This window comes from Bos indicus x Bos taurus, chromosome 29 (genome assembly GCF_003369695.1).
Source record: "Bos indicus x Bos taurus breed Angus x Brahman F1 hybrid chromosome 29, Bos_hybrid_MaternalHap_v2.0, whole genome shotgun sequence".
Taxonomy (NCBI): domain Eukaryota; kingdom Metazoa; phylum Chordata; class Mammalia; order Artiodactyla; family Bovidae; genus Bos; species Bos indicus x Bos taurus.
The window spans coordinates 43996991-44022983 of NC_040104.1; the positions used below are offsets into that span (position 1 = coordinate 43996991).

General features: G+C 42.8%; 1 protein-coding gene across 4 annotated transcripts in view; it reads right to left on the reverse strand.

Moving 5' to 3' along the window:
* Window positions 1–212: 212 nt before the first annotated feature.
* Window positions 213–25993, reverse strand: part of GRM5 (glutamate metabotropic receptor 5) — a 643881-nt gene continuing 618100 nt past the window's right edge. For 3 of the 4 annotated variants that reach the window (XM_027531651.1, XM_027531653.1, XM_027531650.1), the window contains one exon: window positions 4465–5299. In XM_027531651.1, coding sequence (XP_027387452.1) covers window positions 4465–5299 — 835 coding nt within the window. Of the gene's footprint in view, window positions 5300–25993 lie in introns of all 4 variants that reach the window. The other variant, XM_027531649.1, reaches the window with a different exon arrangement.

Consider the following 25993-nt stretch of genomic DNA (forward strand, 5'->3'; position numbering starts at 1 on the left):
ACATACAAAACTATATAGATTCTAAGGTAAAATATCTATGTTGATGTGTGTAAGTCTGTATACATATGCAGACACATATATGTATATATACACACACACATAATCTATATTATTTTTGTGATCTTCTATCAACACAGATAACTGTGGAACTACACCTATAATTTGTATTGGTATTTTCAGACACACACAAGACTTATTCCCTACATGCTTCCTTGTTTTAATATAAGTATTTATTTATGTCTTGAAAGGTATTTGCAGGTGCCTTTGGGGACAGCATCTCTGGTTGTTTGTGCTTAGTTTACATTTATATTTTAATCTATTGTCCACAGGCTGCTTTGTAAACCCCATAACTCGAACGTACAGATTGTTCAGAATTTAAGGTGAATTAATAGTATGGCTCTTTGGGTCACAGAAAACACTATTAAGACAACAATCTAAACATTTAAGGGGAAGAATCTTAAAGTCATGTCATAGTTTCTTTTTTAATATTTTTCAAAAAGTAACTGACTTCACAAATACCAGCTCTAACATGAGTTAGACAACTGAGAAACAGGCAAGTATATTTTAAAGTACTAAAATAAAACACATTTATACAAGTACAAAGCAAAACAATGCTGATAGAAATGTTAAACTTTATGAAAAAATCATTTGCAATTCACATCAAAATAATTTAACATTCTCTATCATTTTAATAGCACAAGCTGCAACAACAGAAAAAAATAAAAGAAAAACATACACGCACACCATCTTAAAACCAAATCAGTTAAAGTGCAGAAAAACGTAAGTACAAGCACTTGTAGCCCACACAAATCTTTTAGGATTGGCACCATCTCTCTAAAACATCTATATTCTATATAGATTTCTAATTACAACACCACCAGCAGCTGCCATTGAATTCTAGAAATACACACAATATACATAGTATATTTGTTCACATTGGGAAGATCAGTGAAATTCGGCCATTTCATACATGCCTCATTCTTCAACAGATAGTAGAGCATCTCTCAGGCTTCAGGCCCTCTTTAAAGTGAATTCCAACTTATCTTTCAGTTTTCACTGATCTGTATATTTTTCACAGTATAAAATTGTAAATGGTAACTATAGAGATTCTGACAGCTTGAGGGTTATTAATAAGCTGTGGCTAAATGTGAACTCAGGTAATAACCTTTGAAGTCTCCGAAACACATACATTTTGCTGGGAGACTAGCACAGGAAAACATTTTTTTTAAAGAGTTTATTCCTGGTTTGGAAGTCACAGAACTGCACAGAATTATACAATTCATTGACAGTCAGAAATAGTTCCTAGTCTTTCTGATCACATGCTGGTAACAGCAGAAACTTGGGAAAGACTGTTACTAACAAGGATTAGCACATTCAGGGGTCTGCTTTTTTCTCTTTGCTTCAGTCAAATCTCACATGTTCTCCTTTCCACACTCCCTTTCTGTTCCCCACCCCTAACCCAGAGAGGTGGTTCTGCTTCTTCGCGGTGCAGACACGGTCTTCTCAGGCGGTCCCCACCGCTTCCCACAATAGAGAATGGGTGGACTGCTCAGATCGTCCGTACAACTTGATCGAACCAGGTCTTCTCTTTTTAATTCCGGGACCAAACTGTCCTTTAGGGTCGCTCTTCTGAAGCTCAGCGTTTCACTGCACTTTCCCCTTCCCTTGAGTCATGCTGGTCCCACCTCAATTATCACTGGGCACCAGGAACAGATTGTTTTCTAGGAAATTCAATGAAAATAGGTACTCAAATGAATTGTGAAGTTCATATCCTAGCCCTAGAATGAATATTCAGTTCTCTTTTGTACTGTAGATTTAACTTGGAACCTGGTATTAGAATTGGCAAAGAGACAGAGTTAGTATCATTCCAAAATAAAAGATCCCAAGAATGCATTACCAATAATATTATATATTATACAATGTACTGAATGAAGTGGCAAAGGGTTATATAAATACACAGAAAAATACCTCTTGTTCTCCTCTAATTAGATAAATTATTTTTCTTATGTTGACTATTAATTCACATAGAATTATATGATGGCAATTTATTCACATTAAATTTTAATTTCTAATGAATTTTCTCATATGGTAGTATACTTTTAAAGGAAATATGTCACTAAAAAAATAGAAAAGGAATTTGATCATGGAGAAAGTTTTAAAAATGTTTTCCTGTTGGTCAACACAGTGAAACTTGCATTTGAGAATACAGTGGAAACCAACATAATGGTTCTTTGAAACAAATTTAAAAACTTAGATAGAGCATACTTAGGAAGGTTTCCATGCCTAAGAAATCAAGACAGGAACCCCCAGGTGAACGCCACCCCTTTGATGAGAATCCAGGGATATTAATATTTACTTCAAAATATTTACATTTGTTTTTCAAGTAGACGCAGACATTTGCTTTCAATGAAACCACAAAACTTAGCTAGACTGACTGTTTCAAGAGTCTCATAATATTTGGGATCAAGGGGCTCCAACGATGCTATTTTCAAATTTGCACGGGAGGTTTGATTTTTTTAAAATTTCTATTTTAGTAAATTAATGTTAGCTTTTAATGTTTTATATTGGGAGATTTGATTTAATATAATTTAATATGAAGATAGTTATCAGGAAAGGTAAAACAGTGTATTATAACGTTTAAAAGTAGAGAATGATAAATTATGGTAATAGATATACTTTCATTTCTCAATTCCTTCTTTTAAGTAGATGTGAAATAAAAAATACCAAATAAGGATATTGAGCAAAAGGAAAAAGGTTTTTATTTATTTTTCTCTCTGCTAAAAATATACTTCTGCCTTACAGCAAATCTTTCTCATAAGGCTATCTTTAGTATAAGGCTGGGTCAACTGGACTTTAAATTTATAGGATACCTCCTCCTTTTATGACTATCCTTATTTAAAAATCAAAAACATTTGGCACCTGAGGATAGCTGTAATGGGAGGAAGAAAGAAATGACAGCGGATGCAGGTCTTGAGCTGAATTCTATCTATAGGAGCCTATCAAAGCACAGATATGTCTATTAGAACTTTAAATCTCTTTTCTGCAGTTTTTAAAAAGTGACAGTATGAAGTGCACAAAATTATATTCATAATTATCTTAAAAAGGAAAATATTAATAATTGCTTTGCCTCTTTTTGGAATGGCTAAGAAAGATTGTGTGGTTTGTATCTGTTAAGGTTCCTCTGTTTTAGTTTTCTGTATTGCTTTGAAAAATCTACATGTGTCATAGTTCATAGCTGCCCTGTTTAAGCAGCCGAGAAAAGTTAAAATCACTGCTCACTGGCATAGCTAAATCTCTGCTAAGCCGACTTGACAGTTTAAAGTCTCCAGTGTATTAAGATCATGTTAATTTTTTGAACAGTCCCTCCAATCACGACAGTGTCTTCATTGGGTCTACGGACCATTCTTCCAGTGGTGGGACTTGAAAAGAACAGAGGAGCTCTTTGTGCGTCAGGTTCTCAAAAGAAATGAATGAAGAAGCCCAAATGCATATTTTAAATATTTTAGCTGGCAATGCATTCATAATGAGTGGCCACATTTCATGAAAGAGATAGCCAAGCTGGAGCTCAAGAATTATTATTATTAGAAAGAGAATTTCCAGCTACACAACGCACCCCAGTGAGGGAATTACAAAACAGTATTCCAGAAAATATTTTTTGCTACTCCAGTATTGATTGGCAACACGGTGAAATAGTCAAGAAATCTCCACTGGTTTTCTTGGTTAATGGAGGTGAACTGAAATAACTAGGTGGAATCCAGGATGCAGGCTTTTGGAAGAGGAGGTCACAACCAAATTGGAAAGTGTCTGGTAAAAGCCCTACATACATCAGCGTGGCCCTCATCACACAATTGCGTGTTGCCCGTGGGACACAATCATATCAACGCCTCAGCAAATACTGGGCCCAAGTCTGCTTTCCAAGGTCTTTAAAGGAAAGAAAAAGGGAAAAAAAAAAAAAGAGGAAGAGAAAGGTTGATGTTTTGGTCCCAGATTTTGAGTTTGTTAGAAAATGTACATTCATGTTTGGTGAATCAAAGAATCTTCTGGGAAAAGAATTAAAGTAAACAAAAAAAAAATTTTTTTTTTTTACAGTAGCTTATTAACTATGTCTTTTCAACCCTCCGTTTTGCTGTTTCACACTCCTTGTTTCCCTAGAGCAAAGCACTTGGGATGTAACTGGTTCAACAGACTCCTCGTGAGCCCTCAAAAGTAGAAGCGGTGTTTTGTAAAAGCCCATATTTTCTAAGGCCACTAGAAGAAAATCTGCCGAAAGATTTGTGGTTGGTGTCTTCGTCGGTGGATGGTAGATAGCACTCTTGATCTCTTGTTTCCGCTGCCGGTGTACGCGATGTCTTCCACCTCGGGGTCTTAAGCAGGCGCCCAGGCCTGTCCTTGCTGTCTGTGGGGACACCGGAGGGTCTCGGCTCCTTGGGGCGGGGGGGACCCCAGCGTGGTTTCCAAGGACATTCACAAGGACGAGGAGCTCTGGGTGTAATCTCTGATGATAAGCGTGTCGTACTTGGGGGACGACGGGATACACAGGGCCGACTCGGACACGGGCGAGTTGGGGGTGGTGCTCCCGGAGTCCACCGAGTCCCTGAAGGGGGATGGCGGTGTGAGCGCCACCAGCTCCTCCAGGTCCGCCTTGCCGGCCGCAGCCTCGGGCCCGGCCGCCGCCGCCGAGGGGGAAGGCTCCCGGGCGGCGCCCTCCGCCGGCGGGGCCGCGCCGCCCGGGCCCTCGGCGGCGGGCGGCGGCTGGATCTCCGCGAACGTGGTCATCACGGCGGCGGGCAGCTGCATCTCCGTGGGGATCAGGTAGGCCGAGCAGAGCGCGGCGCCCGCGCCGGGCGCCCCCGGGGAGGCCAGCATCATGGAGTTGAGCTCGCTGATGTTGGCCGTGAAGCGGGTCACCACGCTGCTGATCTGCTCCAGCAGCGAGCCCTGCGACGAGCTGCTGCGCGCCGCGGGCTCCGAGCGCAGCGAGCGCGCGTCCTCGTCGTCGGGGTGGCCGCCCGCGTGCCGGCTCAGCGTGCTGATGGGCGACGGCGCGCGCGGCACGGCGAGGCGCTCCTCGGCCTCGGCCGCGGCGGGGCGCGCCTTGGGGCCGGTGTCCGGGGGCTCGGGCCCGCCGCCGCCCGCGCCCCCCGCGCCGCGCCCCTCCGTGCTCTTGGGGAAGGGCTTGATGACGGCCGTCTGGTTGGGGTTCTCCTTCTTGTTGATGTGCACCGACAGCCTCTGCCACAGGTGCTGCCCGCGGCTGCTCTTCTCGTTCTGCGCCCAAGTGACCGACTTGCCGTTGGAGCTGCGGAGAGAAGGCAGACGAGAGGTGACTGCGCGCTCCTCCGTGTGGTGGTGGGGCTGGGGGGCTGTGGGACTCGGACTGGGGACAGGAGGCATCCAAGGACACCAGGGGAAGAGATCTGGGAACGCGCTTTCTGCTGCCTTTGAGTTCAAGGCTGCTTTCTTGTCTCTGGCCTTCCGTTCGTTCATCATTACCGCGAAAGGATGTCGAAGGGGATACTGGGAAGGTTAAAGGGGTTGTTCATGGGAACCCTGGAGGACGAAATGGTCCGAGGAGCCTGGCGGGCTGCAGACCACCAGCTCGGAAAACCCATCCAAGAGGACTTGGCGACTAAACAATAATGTCAGTTCCGCCTACCCGGGAGTGCGGCAGCTGGTTAAGTTGCAAACATAGAAGCAAGGGCTTGCGGTATTGTGGTTGTATGTAGATGTGCCCGGTATACAGCACGGGCTTCCTAAAGTTGGGAGCCTCTGAAAGGAAATGTTAAAACTAGGAGCACCCCTCAACCTGATCATCGGAGGGGACCGTAGAGGTAGGAGTCGGGGGTCACCAGAAAGGAGATAGTGGTTCCAATTCAGTTTTTATTCTGCATGCCAGTGGTTGGTGCATTTAACTAGGGTTTACTGTAAGAACTCCTGACTTAGAACACGATTTTACTTAGTCTGACTTATGGGGTGGAAAATACAAATTCAGTGAACACATACACTGATTTATAATTAGAACTTTTTTACCTCCTAGAAACTTTCCTCACACATTTATTTTTAGGCCTAAAAGTCGAATAACAATTCTGCCAGGGAGCATTGCAGTATTATTGCCCTTGGCACCTGGCACACTACATTCAAGTTAGGGTCTTGATGAGTACTGCCTGATTGACATGGTTTCTTAGAGTCTTTTTCCCGCCTTTCTTTCCCAAGTAGTCCTTTCTGGTCTCCCCTCTGAGAACTGAAATCTCCTCTGGTGAAGAAAGCCTCTAATGAGTTGATGCTTCAGCCTTACAGACAGAGGGCCTATACCCTTCTTCCCTCTAAAGAAATGAGACAACTGCCTCTCAGAACACAATCAAGAAGTTCACCTGTGTTCAGAGGATGTGGCCTGACCTTCAGGGAGGTGATATGGAGAGATCCTGGTGTGAATTACCCCCAGGAAGGAATGTGAGAGCTCTGTAACTAGGGGTCTGTTATGTCTAGACAGCTCTGTTCTAGGTGCTGTGGACCAAGAGAGAGCTCTGCTGCTGCTGCTGCTAAGTTGCTTCAGTCGTGTCCGACTCTGTGCGACCCCATAGACGGCGGCCCACCAGGCTCCCCCGTCCCTGGGATTCTCTAGGCAAGAACACTGGAGTGGGTTGCTATTTCCTTCTCCAATGCATGAAAGTGAAAGTAAAGTGAAGTCTCTCAGTCGGGTCCGACTCTTAGCGACCCCATGGACTGCAGCCCACCAGGCTCCTCCGTCCATGGCATTTTCCAGGCAAGAGTGCTGGAGTGGGGTGCCATTGCCTTTTCCGAGAGAGAGCACTAGGCAGTGTCTAAACAAAGACTTTAGCCACCCAATTTGATTATCTCAGCTGGTGGTTATTAAACTTAATAGCATATAGGACTCACCTGTGGTATTTGTCATATACCCAGGCGGGACCCCAGAGATTCTGATTGTCTAGGTTGGGTTCTATGGATCCATGCATTTGACAAGCACTCTGCTTCCCTAAAGTGATTCTGCAGTCAGTGTTTCACAGACTAAGAAACTCTAACAAGAAGGTATCCTTTTTCTCTAGGTTCCTGTTGTTCCTTCGACCTCCTGGCTGGCAGACTGACTGGCCTTTGCCAGGCAAGGGACCGAATTGTGTTTGGAGCCCACCTGCCTTGGGACTGCTGACTGCAACTTTGAGACCCTGTGTTGCTTGAGACGTCCAGTCCCTTGATAACAAACCACTGTTTTTACAGCCCCTATGACAAGCATGCTTCCTGCCTCTTTGCCACACTGCTTCCCATGTCTTCATCTGTCCCTTTCCACTGTGTGGTCTTCCTATTTTTGCTCTTTCCACTGAAATCCCAGTCCATTTAATCTACCCTGTATTTTGCCACTTGGTGTCCTTCAAAATTCTGGAATATGAGATATCCCCGCCCCCACCCTGCCCCAATGGACATTATTTCCAGCTATTGAGGTTTTATGCATCCCCAGTAACAGAAGGGACCCTGCTAACCTGTAAACTTTCCAGAGAGTTTCAGGTGCTTTTTTTTTTTTTAACATTTTTGCATTAACCTGACCTGCTACCCTTTTTGTTTTCAGCACATCACTTTTCTTCTTCCCAAGTGTCCACTAACTTCTGGAGCATGGCACAGGAGAAACGGGCCAAACGATGCATGGGATTTGATTGGGAACACGGTTGCCAGCAACCCCGTTTCTCTCCTGCAGGCAGGATAAGAAACACAAGTCTGGAGGGACAGTTAGACTTTCGGGTAGCTGGGGCCACTTTTGCCACAAAGCACAGGCTAGAAGCTAGAAGTGTAGCTGGATTCACTCTACCAAGCTTTACCCTAGGGAAGCTCTCACCTCCAGCACACAGAGGTTTTGATGGAACGTAACCCTAACAGTGACAGTCATCAGAATCCCAGGTAGCCGGGCTCCAAGACAGGAGAGCGGGTTGAAAAACCCTTGGGTGAATGTGGGAGAAGGAAACGGTCCCAACGAGTGTCGGGAAAGAGCAAGTTAGCCAAGATGGGATGGTCAGGCTCTCTCACCCCACCCTCTCACCACACTTTGTAAATAATCGTTATGTAACAGCTGAGCTCACTTAGGGCACTGTGCATGTGCCTCCCGAGGCACTGGCTTGCCCACAGACTGCTTTTGTTGTGTAGGAATATAGAAAGTGAAAGTGAAGTCGTGTCCGACTCTTTGCGACCCCATGGACTCTAGCCCACCAGGCTCCTCCGTCCATGGGATTTTCCAGGCAAGAATTCTGGACTGGGTTGCTATTTCCTCCTCCAGGGGATCTTCATGACCCAGGGATTGAACCCAGGTCTCCCGCATTGTAGGCAGATGCTTTACCGTCTGAGCCACCAGGGAAGCCCCAAGGTATATATAAGCTCCACCTTAAAAAGCCCTTGGGGTGGTATTAGGGCTGTGCTATGGCTACGTGTTTTATTTATTTTTTGGGGCTCCAAAATCACTGCACTGCAGATGGTGACTGCAGCCATGAAATTAAAAGATGCTTACTCCTTGGAAGTAAAGTTATGACCAACCTAGATAGCATATTCAAAAGCAGAGATATTACTTTGCCAACAAAGGTCTGTCTAGGCAAGGCTATGGTTTTTCCAGTGGTCATGTATGGATGTGAGAGTTGGACTGTGAAGAAGGCTGAGCACCGAAGAATGGATGCTTTTGAACTGTGGTGTTGGAGAAGACTCTTGAGAGTCCCTTGGACTGCAAGGAGATCCAACCAGTCCATTCTAAAGGAGACCAGCCCTGGGATTTCTTTGGAAGGACTGATGCTAAAGCTGAAACTCTAGTACTTTGGCCACCTCATGCGAAGAGTTGACTCATTGGAAAAGACTCTGATGCTGGGAGAGATTGGGGGCAAGAGGAGAAGGGGACGACAGAGGATGAGATGGCTGGATGGCATCACTGACTCGATGGACGTGAGTCTGAGTGAACTCTGGGAGTTGGTGATGGACAGGGAGGCCTGGCGTGCTGCGATTCATGGGGTCGCAAAGAGTCGGACACGATTGAGCAACTGAACTGAACTGATGGCTACGTTAAGCTGGTGAGGCTGCGGAAGGGCTGTGTCCACTGGGTCAACCAGGAGAGAACACAGCATGGCTGCTACAGCCGCAGTGCCGGCCCCCAGAGAATAAACATATCTGCAGTTCCTAGGGCTCCTTGCGCTTTCTTCCAGCCTCATAGCTCGCGCCTTGCTCACCACAGGTTCAGTGAACAGTGCAAACAGTGTCATCAGCGAGATGGTTGGCATGGCCGGCAGGATCGGCCAGACACCAGGCCGCCTGTGCAGGGGACTGCCACCTTTCCTGGCTGTGTCTTTGCTCACAGAGTGGCAGGGCCTGTGGTCACACAGGAGAGAGTGCACCAGGCAATCTAAATAACAGTGGAAATGGACACAGGAGACGCTGGAGATACGGAGTCCCTAACTGAACACTTCATTGCCTTTCTTGGGTCATGGGGTATTTTTTTTTTTCTCCAAAGCACATGGGAATTAAGAGAAAACTGACCTTATGACATTAGTCAGTTTACTAGTGGAATATAGTTTCCATGAAGATAGGAACCTGTTCTGTCTTGTTCATTGGCACACAGCAAGATCTTAATAAGGGTTTGATGGAAGATTAGGATTTTTAAGCCAGCAGGGCCATTGTGTGGTGTCCTGGAAAGTACAGTGGACAAAGGATTCTAAAATCAGAGTTCTAATTCTGGGTCTGTCATTCTGGATGTTTACAAAATAATAATCTCCTTAAGTCTCAGTAAAAAAGCAGGTGGTATAGACTTCATTTGGTGAAGACCGTTCTAAGGATTAAAGGAAACAACGAAAGTAAGAAGGTATCTAAGGAGTTATTTTTTGCATTCTATGTGAATGCTGTTTCAGGAAACAAAAATAATATCTATAGTTGGCCCTCGGTATCGGCCGTTTGCTGTCCTTGGCTACAACCCAAAGCAGTCAGGTCTGCTGTCGGTTGAATCTGTGGATGCGAAACCTGAGGATACGGAGTGCCAACTGCATTCATTTTACTGTGCCGTTTATGTCAGGGGTGTGAGCAGCTGGGGCTTTGGTCTCCATCGGGACTCCTAGAATCAATGCCCAGGAGATATGGAGGGCCCACTATTCCCTGTGCTGTCTTGAGCTCTGCTTGAAGAAGAGAGAATTCAGTGCAAAGTCAGTGTTTATGGTAATGCTGTAACATACTTCTGGTTGTTCCTCCTTAACCTGACCAACTGTACCCAGCTGTGGAGTTACATAGAGTTTTATCTGCGGCATGCCTTTTCTCACCCTAGCTGTCTCCTTGGGTGATCACCTCTACTCCAATAGATTCAACATTATTCTACTTTCAAAGTTTACTTCCTGTTCTTTCCTTTGCACTCCCTCCTCTGCCTTTTTCTTCCTTTTTGCCTAAATAGCTCCTTTTTTTTGGACTTTACCTTAATTGCTTTTTCTTGAAGGACGTTTTCCTGACACCATCCCTGACCAGGTTAGATTCCTAGAGCCCCCGCCTTAGGCACTGAGTAACTCTGTGGTATGTCCATCGCATCTGAGGGATGGAGTGTTTGAAGACAGAGACAGAGGGTTCTTTGTTTCCTGTTATATGCATAATACCCAGTGCGGTGTTGTTGTTCAGTCACTAAGCTGTGTCAACTCTTTGCAACCCCATGGACTGTAGCCCACCAGACTCCTCTGTCCATGAAATTCTCCAGGCAAGAATGCTACAGTGGGTTACCATTTCCTTCCCCAGCAGATCTTCCTGACCCAGGGATTAAACCCATGTCTCCAGCTTAGCAGGCAGATTCTTTGCCATGGAGCCACTGGGGACACTCCATTGCCTGCTCAGTAATATTTTTTGGCTCATAACTGAGTGGATAAATCCTTTCTAATCTTTAAAAGTCATACATTCATAATTATTTTTGTTAGAATTAAGTTTTAAAAATTTAGTATTAATGAAATTTTATTTCTTTTGTCATATGGATTAATCTTTTTATATAACTCAGTGTAATTAGTACTCAGTGTATACAGAGAAAAGGTTATTTCATAAATGAAGTAAAAAACACAGATCTGGATATCTGTCATGAAATACACAAAGGAACTGTTGATTTCGTTTTTGTTGTTCTTGTATCTGTTTGAGAGAAACTTCTCAGTGATGAAAGCTTATTGAGGCAATATGAGTAGGGGACCCAAAATGTGGCTACAGGAGCTGGCCCTGATTGATGTTGGGCAAATCAGTTAATACCTTTCAGCCTCTTTGCTTAGTGGTAAAAAATAGAAGAACCACTCTTTCTCATCTCATGTGATTTCTGGGAGGAACCAAAAGGGTTACTATATATTAGGGTACTTTATGAAGCAGAGCACCTCTGCAAGGGGTTAGCACCATCAAACCTTCCACTCAATGGAGGTAAAATGTTGTTTATTATTAACAGTATTTAGGCTGATATATATATATATATATATATATTATATATATGTATATATATTATTGCAGTTCATGGGGTCACAGAGAGTTGGACATGACTTGGAGACTGAACAACAACTATATATACTATATATATATATATACACACACACACACACGCATATATATATATACACATATAAAGTATCAGGATTATATGTTTGTCCTAGTGTGCGAGGTAAGAGAAAGGACTGAGCTTTTCCTTACTTGTCTATAGCACTTCACTTTCTCAGGTAATATTTTGGGCATTAACAAAGGAGGAAGAGGAAGGAGGATTGGAGGGAGAGACAGAACCAGTGTTTTGCTTGGGAAGAACACACTGGCCAAAAAAAAGAAAAGAAAACAAGGACCTTGCTCTTTGCAGGCCCCAGTTACCCTATTGCCATATGTAATACTGTCTAGTCTGTAGTCTAATGTTCTTTTTTTTATGATGATTTGTTCTTTATCTCTGGAAAAACAAAAACAGCAAAATTCAACATTTCAATAATGTTATTGCTGCTGCTGCTAAGTCACATCAGTTGTGTCCGACTCTGTGCGACCCCATAGACGGCAGCCCACCAGGCTTCTCCATCCCTGGGATTCTCCAGGCAAGAACACTGGAGTGGGTTGCCATTGCCATCTCCAATGCATGAAAGTGAAAAGTGAAAGTGAAGTCGCTCAGTCGTGGCCGAGTCTTAGAGACCCCATGGACTGCAGCCTACCAGGCTCCTCCACCCGTGGGATTTTCCAGGCAAGAGTACTGGAGTGGGGTGCCATCGCCTTCTCCAATATTAGAGGGTTGGATTTTTTGTTTGCTTTCTTTTTGTTTACATTCTGGGCCTGCCAAAATGACCCTTTCTACTTTTATTCTCCAAGTTTGTTCTCCCAACTTCTTCCCTTCCATGTGGGACCCTTGAATAATTTATTCATTTCAGGCAGGCTCTGAATGTCAGCTCAATGACCTCTCCTGATTCCTCGATTCATCTGCCAAAACCTGCGGGAATTAGAGCACACTGCTATGGTATGCCATCATTAGGAAGCAAAAGTGAATAAAGAGAGAGTTTGACTGTCAATAAGGTCCATGGAATTTAGAATTTTTGTGTTCATTTTAAACGGCTGTTGAATAGTCTGATTTTTTTTCCCCCTCAGAACTCATTTAGTTTTATTAATGGCATGTAAGCAATTAAAATTCTCAGACTACTTTATGAAATTTAAAAAACTAGGCGTTTATCCTCTCCTTTGTTCTGTGGTTTATTAACACTTTCCTAAGTTGCACAGTTGTAGGGCATAAGAAAAATTAAATATTGACTATATCCTCTGAAAATCCAAAAATTCTTGTTATGAAAAAACTATCATTACTAACCTCTCTTGTTTGTGATTTTGAATTCAGGGGTAGCCAAGAGAGAGGTATATAAAAAAGAACTTCCTAATATAAAAACGTATTTAAAAAATACAAAAACCTTATAACATCATTAGCAAATATGTCTTTAGAGTTACATTAGACAACAGATCAATAAAATAATTTCATTAATATTATAAGCAGAAAATTTGCAATTGCAGTTCCATTTTCTGAGCATTTTCTTAAACTTTTAAAAATCAGTATTTTGCTTTCAATAGTTTTGAATTACAAAGTATGGAAATACAGTTTTTTAAAAATACTGAGGAATCTGATATTGTTTATATTCAGACACTCTAAATTAGATGGAAAAATTTCTTTCTGAGCTTTGCCTAAAACCTGACATCTTGATTTTGACAGTTACACTGAGAAACGCACCATAATATATAAGAAAATGGCAGAATCATCTATATAAATTTTCCCAGTTACGGCATAAATGGATGTAAATAGCTGGCTTGCTGTCAAGAACAATTTAAATGGCCAGGATGATGTATGCATTAGAGATGCACGTATAGAGAAAAACACTTGAGTAAATTGAAATGAAGTCAAGGACCAAATTACCTGATAGAGACATAATAATCAAAGCAACAACATCTATTTTCATAGTGCTTTATAAAGCACTTTTAGAAACACTGACTGTCAGAAGTTGATAGGATCAAAGTCTTTATCCTCCTTCCAAAAATAAGAAAATCAAGGCTCAGTGAGATTAGGTGATCTACCCAAGGTTACACAGAAAGTGGCAAAATGTGTACTAATATGTCATGATTTTTCAATTCCATTTTCCATGACAGTACATTGCCAGACTTGCTTTCTGAAGTGAACTTTCTTTATTCTATGGAAGAGCGGCCTCAGATGTTATCTGGTGATGATATGTGTTTTTAAGGAGATAAATTATTGATTTATATTCTCTTTTATTTACCCCATATCTCTTTATATTTCACATATTTGCAATTTCAAGAAAACACCCTGCATATCTCTTTGGTTGCTGACTCAAATAGCACAGGTTGATTGAGCACCTGTATTGGTCAAGGATAAGGATGAAGGAATTTGAAACTTGCAATCATACAAGTTAATAGTATCAGCCTTTTTTTTCATCTGTGATTCAACAAAAGACAGTTTTCCTCTGTATGCATTCAGTTCAGTTCAGTCGCTCAGTCGTGTCCGACTCTGCGACCCCGTGAATTGTAGCACACCAGACCTCCCTGTCTATCACCAGCTCCCGGAGTTTACTCAAACTCGTGTCCATCCAGTAGGTAATGCCATCCAGCCATCTCATCCTCTGTTGTCCCCTTCTCCTCCTGCCCCCAATCCCTCCCAGCATCAGAGTCTTTTCCAATGAGTCAACTCTTTGCATGAGGTGGTCAAAGTATTGGAGTTTCAGCTTTAGCATCAGTCCTTCCAATGAAAACCCAGGACTGATCTCCTTTAGGATGGACTGGTTGGATCTCCTTGCAGTCCAAGGGACTCTCAAGAGTCTTCTCCAACACCACAGTTCAAAAGCATCAATTGTTCGGTGCTCAGCTTTCTTTACAGTCCAACTCTCACATCCATACATGACCACAGGAAAAACCATAGCCTTGACTAGACGACCTTTGTTGGCAAAGTAATGTCTCTGCTTTTCAATATGCTATCTAGGTTGGTCATAACTTTCCTTCCAAGGAGTAAGCATCTTTTAATTTCATGGCTGCAGTCAACATCTGCAGTGATTTTGGAGCCCCCCAAAATAAGTCTGACACTGTTTCCACTATTTCTCCATCTATTTTTCATGAAGTGATGGGACCAGATGCCATGATCTTAGTTTTGTGAATGTTGAACTTTAAGCCAACTTTTTCACTCTCCTCTTTCCCTTTCATCAAGAGGCTTTTTAGTTCCTCTTCACTTTCTGTCATAAGGGTGGTGTCATCTGCATATCTGAGGTTATTGATATTTCTTCCAGCAATCTTGATTCCAGCTTGTGCTTCTTCCAGCCCAGCGTTTGTCATGATGTACTCTGCATATAAGTTAAATAAACAGGGTGACAATATACAGCCTTGATGTACTTCCTTTCCTATTTGGAACCAGTCTGTTGTTGTTCCATGTCCAGTTCTAACTGTTGCTTCCTGACCTGCATATAGGTTTCTCAAGAGGCGGGTCAGGTGGTCTGGTATTCCCATCTCTTGAAGAATTTTCCACAGTTTATTGTGATCCACACAGTCAAAGGCTTTGGCATAGTCAATAAAGCAGAAATAGATGTTTTTCTGGAACTCTCTTGCTATTTCCATGATCCAGTGGATGTTGGCAATTTGATCTCTGGATCCTCTGCCTTTTCTAAAACCAGCTTGAACATCTGAAAGTTCACGGTTCACATATTCCTGAAGCCTGACTTGGAGAATTTTGAGCATTACTTTACTAGCGTGTGAGAGGAGTGCAATGTGCGGTAGTTTGAGCATTCTTTGGCATTGCCTTTCTTTGGGATTGGAATGAAAACTGACCTTTTCCAGTCAGTGGCCACTGCTGAGTTTTCCAAATTTGCTGGCATATTGAGTTCAGCACTTTCAAAGCATCATCTTTCACGATTTGAAATAGCTCAACTGGAATTCCATCACCTCCACTAGCTTTGTTCGTAGTGATGCTTTCTAAGGCCCACTTGACTTCACATTCCAGGATGTCTGGCTTTAGGTGAGTGATCACACCATCGTGATTATCTTGGTCATGAAGATCTTTTTTGTACAGTTCTTCTGTGTATTCTTGCCACCTCTTCTTAATATCTTCTGCTTCTATTAGGTCCATACCATTTTTGTCCTTTATTGAGCCCATCTTTGCATTAAGTGTTCCCTTGGTATCTCTAATTTTCTTGAAGAGATCTCTAGTCTTTCCCATTCTGTTGTTTTCTTCTATTTCTTTGCATTGATCGCTGAGGAAGGCTTTCTTATCTCTCCTTGCTATTCTTTGGAACTCTGCATTCAGATGCTTTTATCTGTATGCATACATACATGCTAAGTCACTTCGGTTGTGTTGGACTCTGTGTGACCCTGTGGCCTGTAGCCCGCCAGGCTCCTCTGTCCACGGGATTCTCCAGGCAAGAATACTGGAGTGGGTAGCCATGCCCTCCTCCAGGTGTTGTCTCTATAGTACACTTATTTTCTCTCTGACTTATTTTGAAATACTAATAAATAAGAGGGGTGTACTGTCAGGGATAATCTTAAATCTGCACTGTTTTGAAAATTTTGGTATTTCAAATACTAATATTGGTAGTAAGATCTTTTTGACAGACACATTTGCCAATGATTTTGATTCACCTGAGCTTTTTATATTGTGGTTGAGAGTTCTTGATATGAGACTTCCCTCAAAGAGGGTATAACTGAATTCAACAGAGAGCACACTTATGGAAGAAGGCTAGCTCTGTGAGTTACAGGAGTCTGATAGATGTTTTTCTTTTCCTAGGACCTTGAAATGAGGAAGGAGATGGACAGAAGGAAGGATGCTTAGCATGAGGTGAGTGAGGGATGGTGGAGCGTGGGGACAAGTGGTCAGTTTACTGAGCTATTAGAGGGTACAAAGCACAAGGGTTTCAAAACCTCACAGGAGGAAGAAGCCATTTCCCATGGGAGGGGATTGGCCAGGGAATGCTGCCTGCATACACGAAGCAGACTGTATCTAGATTTTGAATAATTAGTAGCTTATGGCAAGATCCAAAGAGAGAATGCCAGGCAGTGCTCTCCAGGAAGGTTCGCAGTGACGGAAGTCCAGGAATCCACAAAGACCTTTCCAGGAGATAGGCAGTAGTCCAGTTTGAATGTGTGGGGATAGAGTTAAGAAGTTAAGGAATCAGAAGGTAGTGTTTAGACTTTTTTGTCTGCTGTAAAAAGTATTTTTGGCCATCCCAGACCTACAAGAATCTTCTTTCTTCTACTTTCTTTTTCTCTTTTAATAACTCAGTAGTAATCCGCCTTGGGCTTATTATTAATAGCATCTGGGATAGATGGGTGGTCTGATATATTAGACCAGAGAAGTGCTGTCACTGTGTGTGCATGCTCAGTCTCTTCAGCTGTGACCAATCTCTGAGAAAATGGTATGTTGGGAAAGGAGGAAAGTAGAAAAGGCCTTAGCTTCTTTGAGCACTAGTTATAATGCTGGGTTTTTATGCTGCTGCTGCTGCTGCTGTTTTGTCAACAACTCATGTCTGGCTCTCTGTGACCCCATGAACTGTAGCCCACCAGGCTCCTCTGTCCATGGGATTCTCCAGGCAAGAATACTGGAGTGGGTTGCTATTTCCTCCTTCAGGGGATCTTCCTGACCCAGGGGTCAAATCTGACTCTCCTGCATTGGCAGGTGGATTCTTTAATACCAGTGAGCCACCTGGGAAGCTCCTCATTATTAGATGCCCATGTAATCTACAGGACTGATCAATTAGTAAATGATTATATAAAGAAATACACATGGCTTTTCTGTGTTAAACTTCAACTGTAAGAATTCCCTTCTGTTCGTTAATATTTTATGCATTCGATCTTCTTTCTTGAGCTCAACTGAAACAGTTGAACACAGGAAGCGTGCATGCCACAAGCTTTAATCTTCTTTAACCTTCACCACAGCTTCATCCGTTGACCGTACTCCTCATCTGGTCCCTAGTCCTGGTCCTACTTCAGCAAAGTATTCAAGCCTATTTAGTATTTAACTTAGTCCTTCAGGCAGTGAGAAGAAAAGTGACATAAACAATAATGGTGCCCAGGGTAGATTTAAGAGCTTGTTTTAAGAGGGTAGGATACAGTTTGAAGATGCTAACAGGTGTGGCCAAAATGAGGATAGAAAGGAACATATACATGTGAAAACTATTGTGAAAAAAAAAAAAAAGACATTTGTCTTTGTGCACTGAGTTTTTCTTGTTGGTATTAGGGGAATTCAGAGAAAAGGTTGCTCATGGGGGAAGAAGCTCAAAGAAGGATTTGCAAATAAAGTGGAGCTTACCGAGGCCTGAAAGCCTAGGGAATGTTGAAATAACATGGATAAACAAAATCCAGTTAATATGCATCATGCATATATGGCGAAGAAAATAATTCCATGTGTTTAATCCTAAGCAGCCCTTCCAAGAACCCCATGGTGGACTTTTGCCTCTCTTTTAAAGTAGCTGGAACAAGAGCAGTGGCTGCATGCTTCTAACACGGTTCTCTCGGAGGACATCTCTTAGTAAGCATTTAGTCCCTAATAAAACCCTGGTGGGAGGAGAAGCTTTCAGCCCTATTTTAACTGTCTTTGGTCAAATAGCATCAGGAGGCCTTTTCAGTACATCCCAGGTCCACTCAGGTGGGTTATTAAAGTGCCTGATGGTCTAGTACTGATGCTGCTTTAAAAAATATATAAATATTTTAAATTACTTTTTATTGTATAAATAGTTGATTTGCAATATTTTATGAGTTTCAGGTGAATACCAAAGTGATTCAAAATTTTTATAGATTATATTTCATTTAAAGTCACTACAAAATGATGGCTATATTTTCCTGTACAATATATAGCCTTATAGCTTATTTATTTTCCCCTCCCCCCAGCTTATTTATTTTGTACACAGTATAGAATTGTGACTAAACCGCAAGATTTTATAAAGAGGAATATCCAATGCAGGACAGGCAATAGTGTGTGCCAAGCAGAGGCAGTTTGTTGAATGATCAGAGTTTTCTTTCTCACATTAAGCTGTTTCTTTCAATCCGTAATTCAGTAACGTGGACTCTCAACTCCTCTTCATACTGAGATATGGGTTCTAGGCTTAGCTGAGGTGCTTTGGCTAAGATGAGCAGTTTTTTCCGAAATAGGAAATGATTTTTTTTCCCTGAGCCATCACTGTAATGCCCAGATTGCAACTGAGGAGAGAACAAAAGAAGACGCAGCTGTTTTGTGCCTCTGCTGCCCAGAGCAGGCGGGAAGACTTTGCGGAAGAATCCAGGTTGACGTAAGCCTTGAATAAAACATGGGGTTGGGATTGGTGGCAAAGGAGAGTCCTGGAATGCTAATAGCTCCCATTTGAATGGAATTTTCTACTTCACAAGGTGTTTTTCCCTATATTGTTATATTTGACCTTCTCAACAGCAGTTTGACATGCACTTAGCAATATAGCATTTTTAATGATAGGTCTGTTCCTGCAGTAAATGTGGAACCCTCCCGGGCAGCAACTGCACGCATCTCCCGTGCTTAGTATGGTACCTGGTACAGAGTAGGGGGCTGGGAGTATCAAGAAGTTAAAGTGAAGTTGCTCAGTCGTGTCCGACTCTTTATGACCCCATGGACTGTAACCTACCAGGCTCCTTCTTCCGTGTGATTCTCGAGGCAAGAATACTGGAGTGGGTTGCCATTTCCTTCTCCCTTTCACTTCAAGAAGATGAAGTCAATTCTTTCACCTTGAATGCTTGGTATAGACAGGTATTACTAACTTGTGTTATAGATGCAAAAACTGAGGTTTATGGAACTTAACTAAACTGTCTAACTCAAAAGGCAGAACAGGGCCTCGAATATGACCCTGAATGAAGATCACAGCCACCAGGCAATATTGTCTCTGCGAAGGGCCAAGATGCATGCTGAACTGAGGGCCTGACAAGACATACTTTGTGGAACAGCAAGGGCAATGGCAGCACCAAAGTCTGTGTCCGTACGATGACCTGCTGATAAATTCCAAACCTCTGTATCGACATTCACCTGAACACGGCAGAGATGACTCCTGAGGGATTGTAGGATAAGAGAACTTCCCTGGAATTTTACAGCAGTTGCTGAAAACTAATTTCTTCTTCTTCTTCTTTTTTTGGCCACTCGTTGTGGCATGTAAGATCTTAATTCCCTGACCAGGGGTCAAACCCATGCCGCCTGCAGTGGAAGCATGGAGCCCTAACTACCGGACTGCCAGGGAAGTCCCCAAAATGGTTTCCATTTAGACAAAAGATTCCTTTCGACCTTAGTTGAAGTACTTCAACTAAAGCATGGAGTTTAAATCTGATGTATGAAGAGTACTCGAAGTTCACGGCTTGAATCCCACTTAAACGTCTACCACTGACCTGCTTATTGTTAACATCTATAAAAGAACTTCTCATTTAAGAAAGCAATTTTTTGGATTATTTTTCCTTATTGCATAAAATGGACGCATGCCACAGATGGGAGGCACTCAGTTCCGGTTCTATTCCCCTTGGGATGCTTTACACGCTTCATGATATATCTTTGCAAACTTTCCTTCCTCTCTCCCTTCCTTCCTTCCTTGTATTATCATAAGGACACTTAAAATGAGACTCACCCTTTTAAATTTTTTAGTGGACAACATAGTATTATCACATCATACCTGTTAGGATAACTATTAAACAACAACAACAAAGAAACTTTGTTGTTTTTATTATCCTTTACAAAGGATAATAAATGTTCGTAAGGATGTGGAGAAATTGGAATCCTTGCACAGTGTTGGTGGGAATGCAAAACATCTGTGGAAAACAGTATGGAAGTTCCTTAAAGAATTGAAAACACACTGCCACCTGATCCAGCAATCCTACTTCTGGGTTCAGCTCAGTTCAGTCGTTCAGTCGAGTCCGACTCTTTGCGACCCCATGAATCGCAGCACGCCAGGCCTCCCTGTCCATCACCAACTCCCGGAGTTTACCCAAACTCACGTCCATCAAGTCAGTGATGCCATCCAGCCATCTCATCCTCTGTCATCCCTTTCTCCTCCTGCCCCCAATCCCTCCCAGCATCAGGGTCTTTTCCAATGAGTCAACTCTTTGCATGAGGTGGCCAAAGTACTGGAGTTTCAGCTTCAGCATCAGTCCTTCCAATGAAAACCCAGGACTGATCTCCTTCAGAATGGACTGGTTGGATCTCCTTGCAGACCAAGGGACTCTCAAGAGTCTTCTCCAACACCACAGTTCAAAAGCATCAATTCTTTGGCGCTCAGCTTTCCTCACAGTCCAACTCTCACATCCATACATGACCACAGGAAAAACCATAGCCTTGACTAGATGGACCTTTGTTGGCAAAGTAATATCTCTGCTTTTCAATATGCTATCTAGGTTGGTCATAATTTTTCCTTCCAAAGAGTAAGCGTCTTTTAATTTCATGGCTGCAATCACCATCTGCAGTGATTTTGGAGCCCCAAAATAAAGTCTGACACTGTTTCCACTGTTTCCCCATCTATTTCCCATGAAGTGATGGGACCAGATGCCATGATCTTAGTTTTCTGAATGTTGAGCTCTAAGCCAACTTTTTCATTCTCCTCTTTCACTTTCATCAAGAGGCTTTTTAGTTCCTCTTCACTTTCTGCCATAAGGGTGGTGTCATCTGCATATTTGAGGTTACTGATATTTCTCCTGGCAATCTTATATTTAAAAAAAAAATTGGAATTAGGATCTCAAAGAGGCATTAGTACCTCCATGTTCACAGTAGCCTAACAACCTAAATGCCCATTGATGGATAAGTGGATAAAGAGAATGTGTCCTTTCTGAAGAGTCATTTTTCCAAAGAAGACATACAAATGGCCAACAGGTATGTGAAAAGGTGCTTATCATTATTAATAATCAGGGAAATGCAAATCAAAACCACAATCACGTCATGCCTGTTAGAATGGCTGCTATCAAAAAAGAGAGGAAATGACAAGTCTTGACAAGGATAGGGAGAAGAGGGAACCCTTGTACACTTTGGTGGGAATATGAATGGATGCAGCCACTGTGGAAAACACTTTGGAGATTCCTCAAAAAATTAAAAAAATCACACTACCATGTGAATCCAGCAATTCCACTACTAGATATTAATCCCAAAGAAATGAAATCAATATCTTGAAAAGACATTGTACCCCATGTTCATTGCAGCAGTATTTACAATGGCCAAAATATGGAAGCAATGTAAGAGTCCATGGGCTTCCCAGGTGGTGCTAGTGGTAAAGAACCCACCTGCGAGAGCAGGAGGTGTAGGAGATGTGAGTTCAGTCCCTGGGTTGGCAAGATGCCCTGGAGGAGGAAATGGCAACCACTCCAGTATTCTTGCCTGGAGAATCCCAAGGACAGAGGAGCAGAGTCGAACACAGCTGAAGCGACTTAGCACTAGCATTGAGAGTCCATTGGTGGGCAAATGGATAAAGGAAATGCGGTTAAAAAATATTATTCAACTAATTCTATTTAGAAATAGAAGGAAATCCTGCCATTTGTGACAACATGGATGAAACTCGAGGGCATTATATTAAGTGAAATAAGCTAGAGAAAGACAAATATTGTTATGATCTCATATGTCCCATGGAAAGGAAAAATATCTTGCTCTTGTGAGAACTTGTATAACATTTGTGAAGGGACTACCAGTGTCTGGTGCATAGTAATTACACTAATGGAAGCAACTGTTATTAGTTTTATTTGTTTTAGAACGTCTCTGAATATGTTAGAACGTTAATTTGAAGTTGATGTTGGGGAGGAATGAAGACAAGACTATTTCACCCATCCTCATCTATTGCTCAGCAACCAGCTGGCCTCTGCTATGCTGCAAAGCTGGATTCTTTCTCTTCTATGGACTCTGAAGTTTTCTTTATGCCTGTTTTGATATGGTCTGTTTTGTCTGATATGAGTATTGGGACCCTTGCTTTTTTGTCATTCCCATTTGTATGAAATATTTTTTCTAACCTCTTACTTTCAATCTGTTTGTGTGCTTTGCCCCAAAGTGGGTCTCTTGTAGGCCACATATTGTAGGCTTTTCTTTTTTAAACAATCTGCTGCTCTATGTCTTTTGATTGGAGCATTTTATGGACTCTGAATTTTGTATGTGTCTAGCCATTTCTGAACATTTATTATTATTTAGTTTCTATTATTCTTAATTCTGTTTGCACTGGCATAGGTTACTGTATATGATATTAAATGAGGAGTTAATCTGATAAATAATTATTCTATGGGGGAAGAGTTCCACATTGCTTTGCAGTGATCTGTTTTTCTGACTCTGTTCCTCAATGGACAGTGGGTTTTCAGAAACATTAGTCTTGGTCATCCATTCACCCTGGGTCTTGTCAGTGCTTGGATCATAGTAGACGCTTAATAATGAGCATTACATGGAGGAAGAAGTAATTGAATGAATGAAAGGCAAAAGAATCCTAGTACAGATATCATGTTTTGGGGTTACTTTCAAATCTGAGTTCCTTATTCATTTAATAATGACTCTTATGACATCACTGTTACTGGGTTCTCCAAGGAATTATTAAATATTTATACCCACTAAAATTAGATGCTGCATCTACTAGGTGAAAATCAGTTAATCAACTGATTGGGGATTGATCTTTCTTTCACATAATTGATATCATGACATAGCAACAGTAAAAATCGCCCCTTGCCACCCTCCTTCCCTCAAGCACTGAATGGGGGCTTTAGATCTATTTCATTTGTTGAAGGAGGGCCCTTTCTCAGAGACTAGGAGACTCAGAGTGGCTGTGCCTCTCCATCACGGAGTCTAACGTGAGCACATTGGAATGCAGATTTAAGAAGCACAGAGGTGGAGTCCCCCTGCTGAGACGGGCAGTGATGACATTCATCGTTGAGGTTCTAGCCATTCCTGGGGGTGGATCATCTCTGTATGAACTCCCACGTTCCAGGGTTTAGAGAATTCCCGTTTCTTAGAGCATCTCCCTGTTCAGGACTCTCTTTCACTCCTCCTGCAATCAGGAAGACTACTCTGAAACACAGACTGTCCACTGTGAAAGCATGAACAAATGACAAATTACGCTACAGTCAGACAGAAAAAGAAAGTTCCCCCAAGGGAAAACAATGACATAGTGTTCCAGGAAGCTAGACTGTTATGGATACCTACAGTGTTCCGATTCCTTTCCAAGTGTGGAGGAGGAGGGAGAGGGGAGGGGTGTCTCCAGGCCCTGCCAGCGCTGCTGATAAGGTCACGCTGTTCTGCTGGGCTGTGACTGCATGCCTTGTACAGCTGCTCCTCCTTCCTGCTAAGCAGTGTGGCTCACAAGGACCTCCCCAGGCGTAAATTCATAGGATCCAGTCCACTCTGTAGTTTCATCATAGACACCGTGGGCAGTGAGATGCAGGCTGACGTTCCTGGTTTTCTGTGGTGGCTTGAGCTTCCCTTAGCCCCTCCCTGGGACTGGTTGGACTTGATGGCCACAGAACCACCCCCGATGTTTGCAGAGTAAATATGATGCATGCCTGTGAGTCTGCGAAGTGACTGGGGGACGGACTGAGAGTGGATAAGAAAGAGGGCCTTATCAGCAGGTACGAAAAGTACCCACCAAAGTCTCCTGTAGGTATTCGGTTTCCAGCCCTTCCATTCTATTTCTGAGCAAGCAACTTGAGATTAACTATTCTAACCCCTTATTTAGAAATAGTTTACACTGCAGTGGTCTCCCCTCTGATATCTTAATATCTTTCTCTTAATATTCACGTTAAGCTTATTTCTTCTGGATAAATATATTTGTGTGTGTATTGATATGAACAACTATAAGGACTCCTCCCATACACTTTCTCTCTCTTTGTCAGTTTTTACTTGATGCTAAAGAAATTAGAAGAAAAAGTAGGAAGGGAAGGTCATTTGCTGCTTCTTAACTGTTGTTATATGTGGGGCTGAGGTGTTTGCGCCAACAGAACTGTCTTTGGTGCAGCGTACACTGTTCCCATCTGCCTGCCAGGACATATCAGTGTAATAAGCCTCGCCATTACTGTGGCTGTATACAAACAAATGCTAAATGATGTCTTCCTATTGTAGGGAAACAGACCATTCCAGTGTAGACATACTGCATGGCTACCCTTGTAGATCTGGACTTGAACCAAGGAAGCTGGCGTCCCCATACTCACGCTCTGTCTTCTCACCTGTTTTCAGTCAAGGCAGCCTTAAACAAATCTAGTTGCTAGGCTGATCAGACGTGAGAGTTCCAGGCACTGACCAAACACTCTCAAGAATACTGCGTGACAGAACTGAAACCTGATGTTTGCCATGAATAGTCCACGTCATCTCCTACACAAATGGATTATTTCAAAATACAGGTTTATGGACTGACTACATCAGAATGACCTTGGAAACTTGTTGCAGTACAGATTCCTGGGTTTTGCCTCAGTATATATATATATTAAACTTTTTATTTTGTATTGCGGTAAAGTCGATTAACAACGTGGTGATAGTTTAAGGTAAACAGTGAAGGGACTCAGCCATACATATACATGAATCCACTTGCCCCCAAACTCCCCTCCCATCCTGCCACATAACATGGAGCAGAGTTCCATGTGCTATATGCACTAGATCCGTGTTATCCGGTTTTGCCTTAGTATATTTGATAGGCAATCAGGTTTGCTAGGTTTGGGAAGTCCAGAGACAGTGCTTCAAATCAGAAGTCACTTTGGACAGAGCCCCTGTTCTCATCTGGTGCAGTCTTTTCACCTTGTCCTGCCGACCCTGACACTGTTTGAATGATTTTCAAGTACAGGAACTATGCCACTTTCTCAGATCTGCACGGAAGGACACTAGGAGCCCCAGTAGCAGTCTGTTGAGTGACCCCCACAAAATGATGCATTGGTGGTTATCTTCCAGATACACTGGGATCTGAAGATGGCCCTATAAGGGGGCGTAAGGCCATCAGATATACCCGTGTGCGCACGTACGTGCCTACACGTACGCATGCTCTCACTGTCTTGTGTCTGGGAGCAGTGGATGAAGTCAGTCAAGCTCTTGACCAGGCTGCGAGGAACAATGGCTCAGGCTATACACCGCACAGGTCAGGACACCATTTTCACAGACTGCAATGTGAATGGCCTTCCAAAAGTTGTGCAGTGTCCTTGTAGAAACTTAGGCATTATTTTGGAAACCAAAAGAAACCCACTGCTGTGGAATCGAACAGTGTTGGGGAGTGAAAGTTCAGTGGGACTGGATTCTCTCGTTGCTCTGCAGCAGGATCGCAGCCTCTGCTCTCAGCACCTGCACACACGTGTGTGCACACTGCACTCTGCACCTTTCCTTTAACCCAGGCTGATTTGCGAGAGCTTCCCTTCCACACCTGTGTACGACAGATGGACTGGGAAATGCCATAGCAAATTAGAGGTGGGCAGTTAGTTCATGGTGATCAGTTTCCCAACTCAGGGCCCCTCCAGCCTCCTGGAACCATTTAATGCCAGCCTTGACAGTCTTTATCTCCAGAGCCCTCTTCTTTGAAACCCAGTCCCATGCAATAAAGCACGATTATTTCATGCA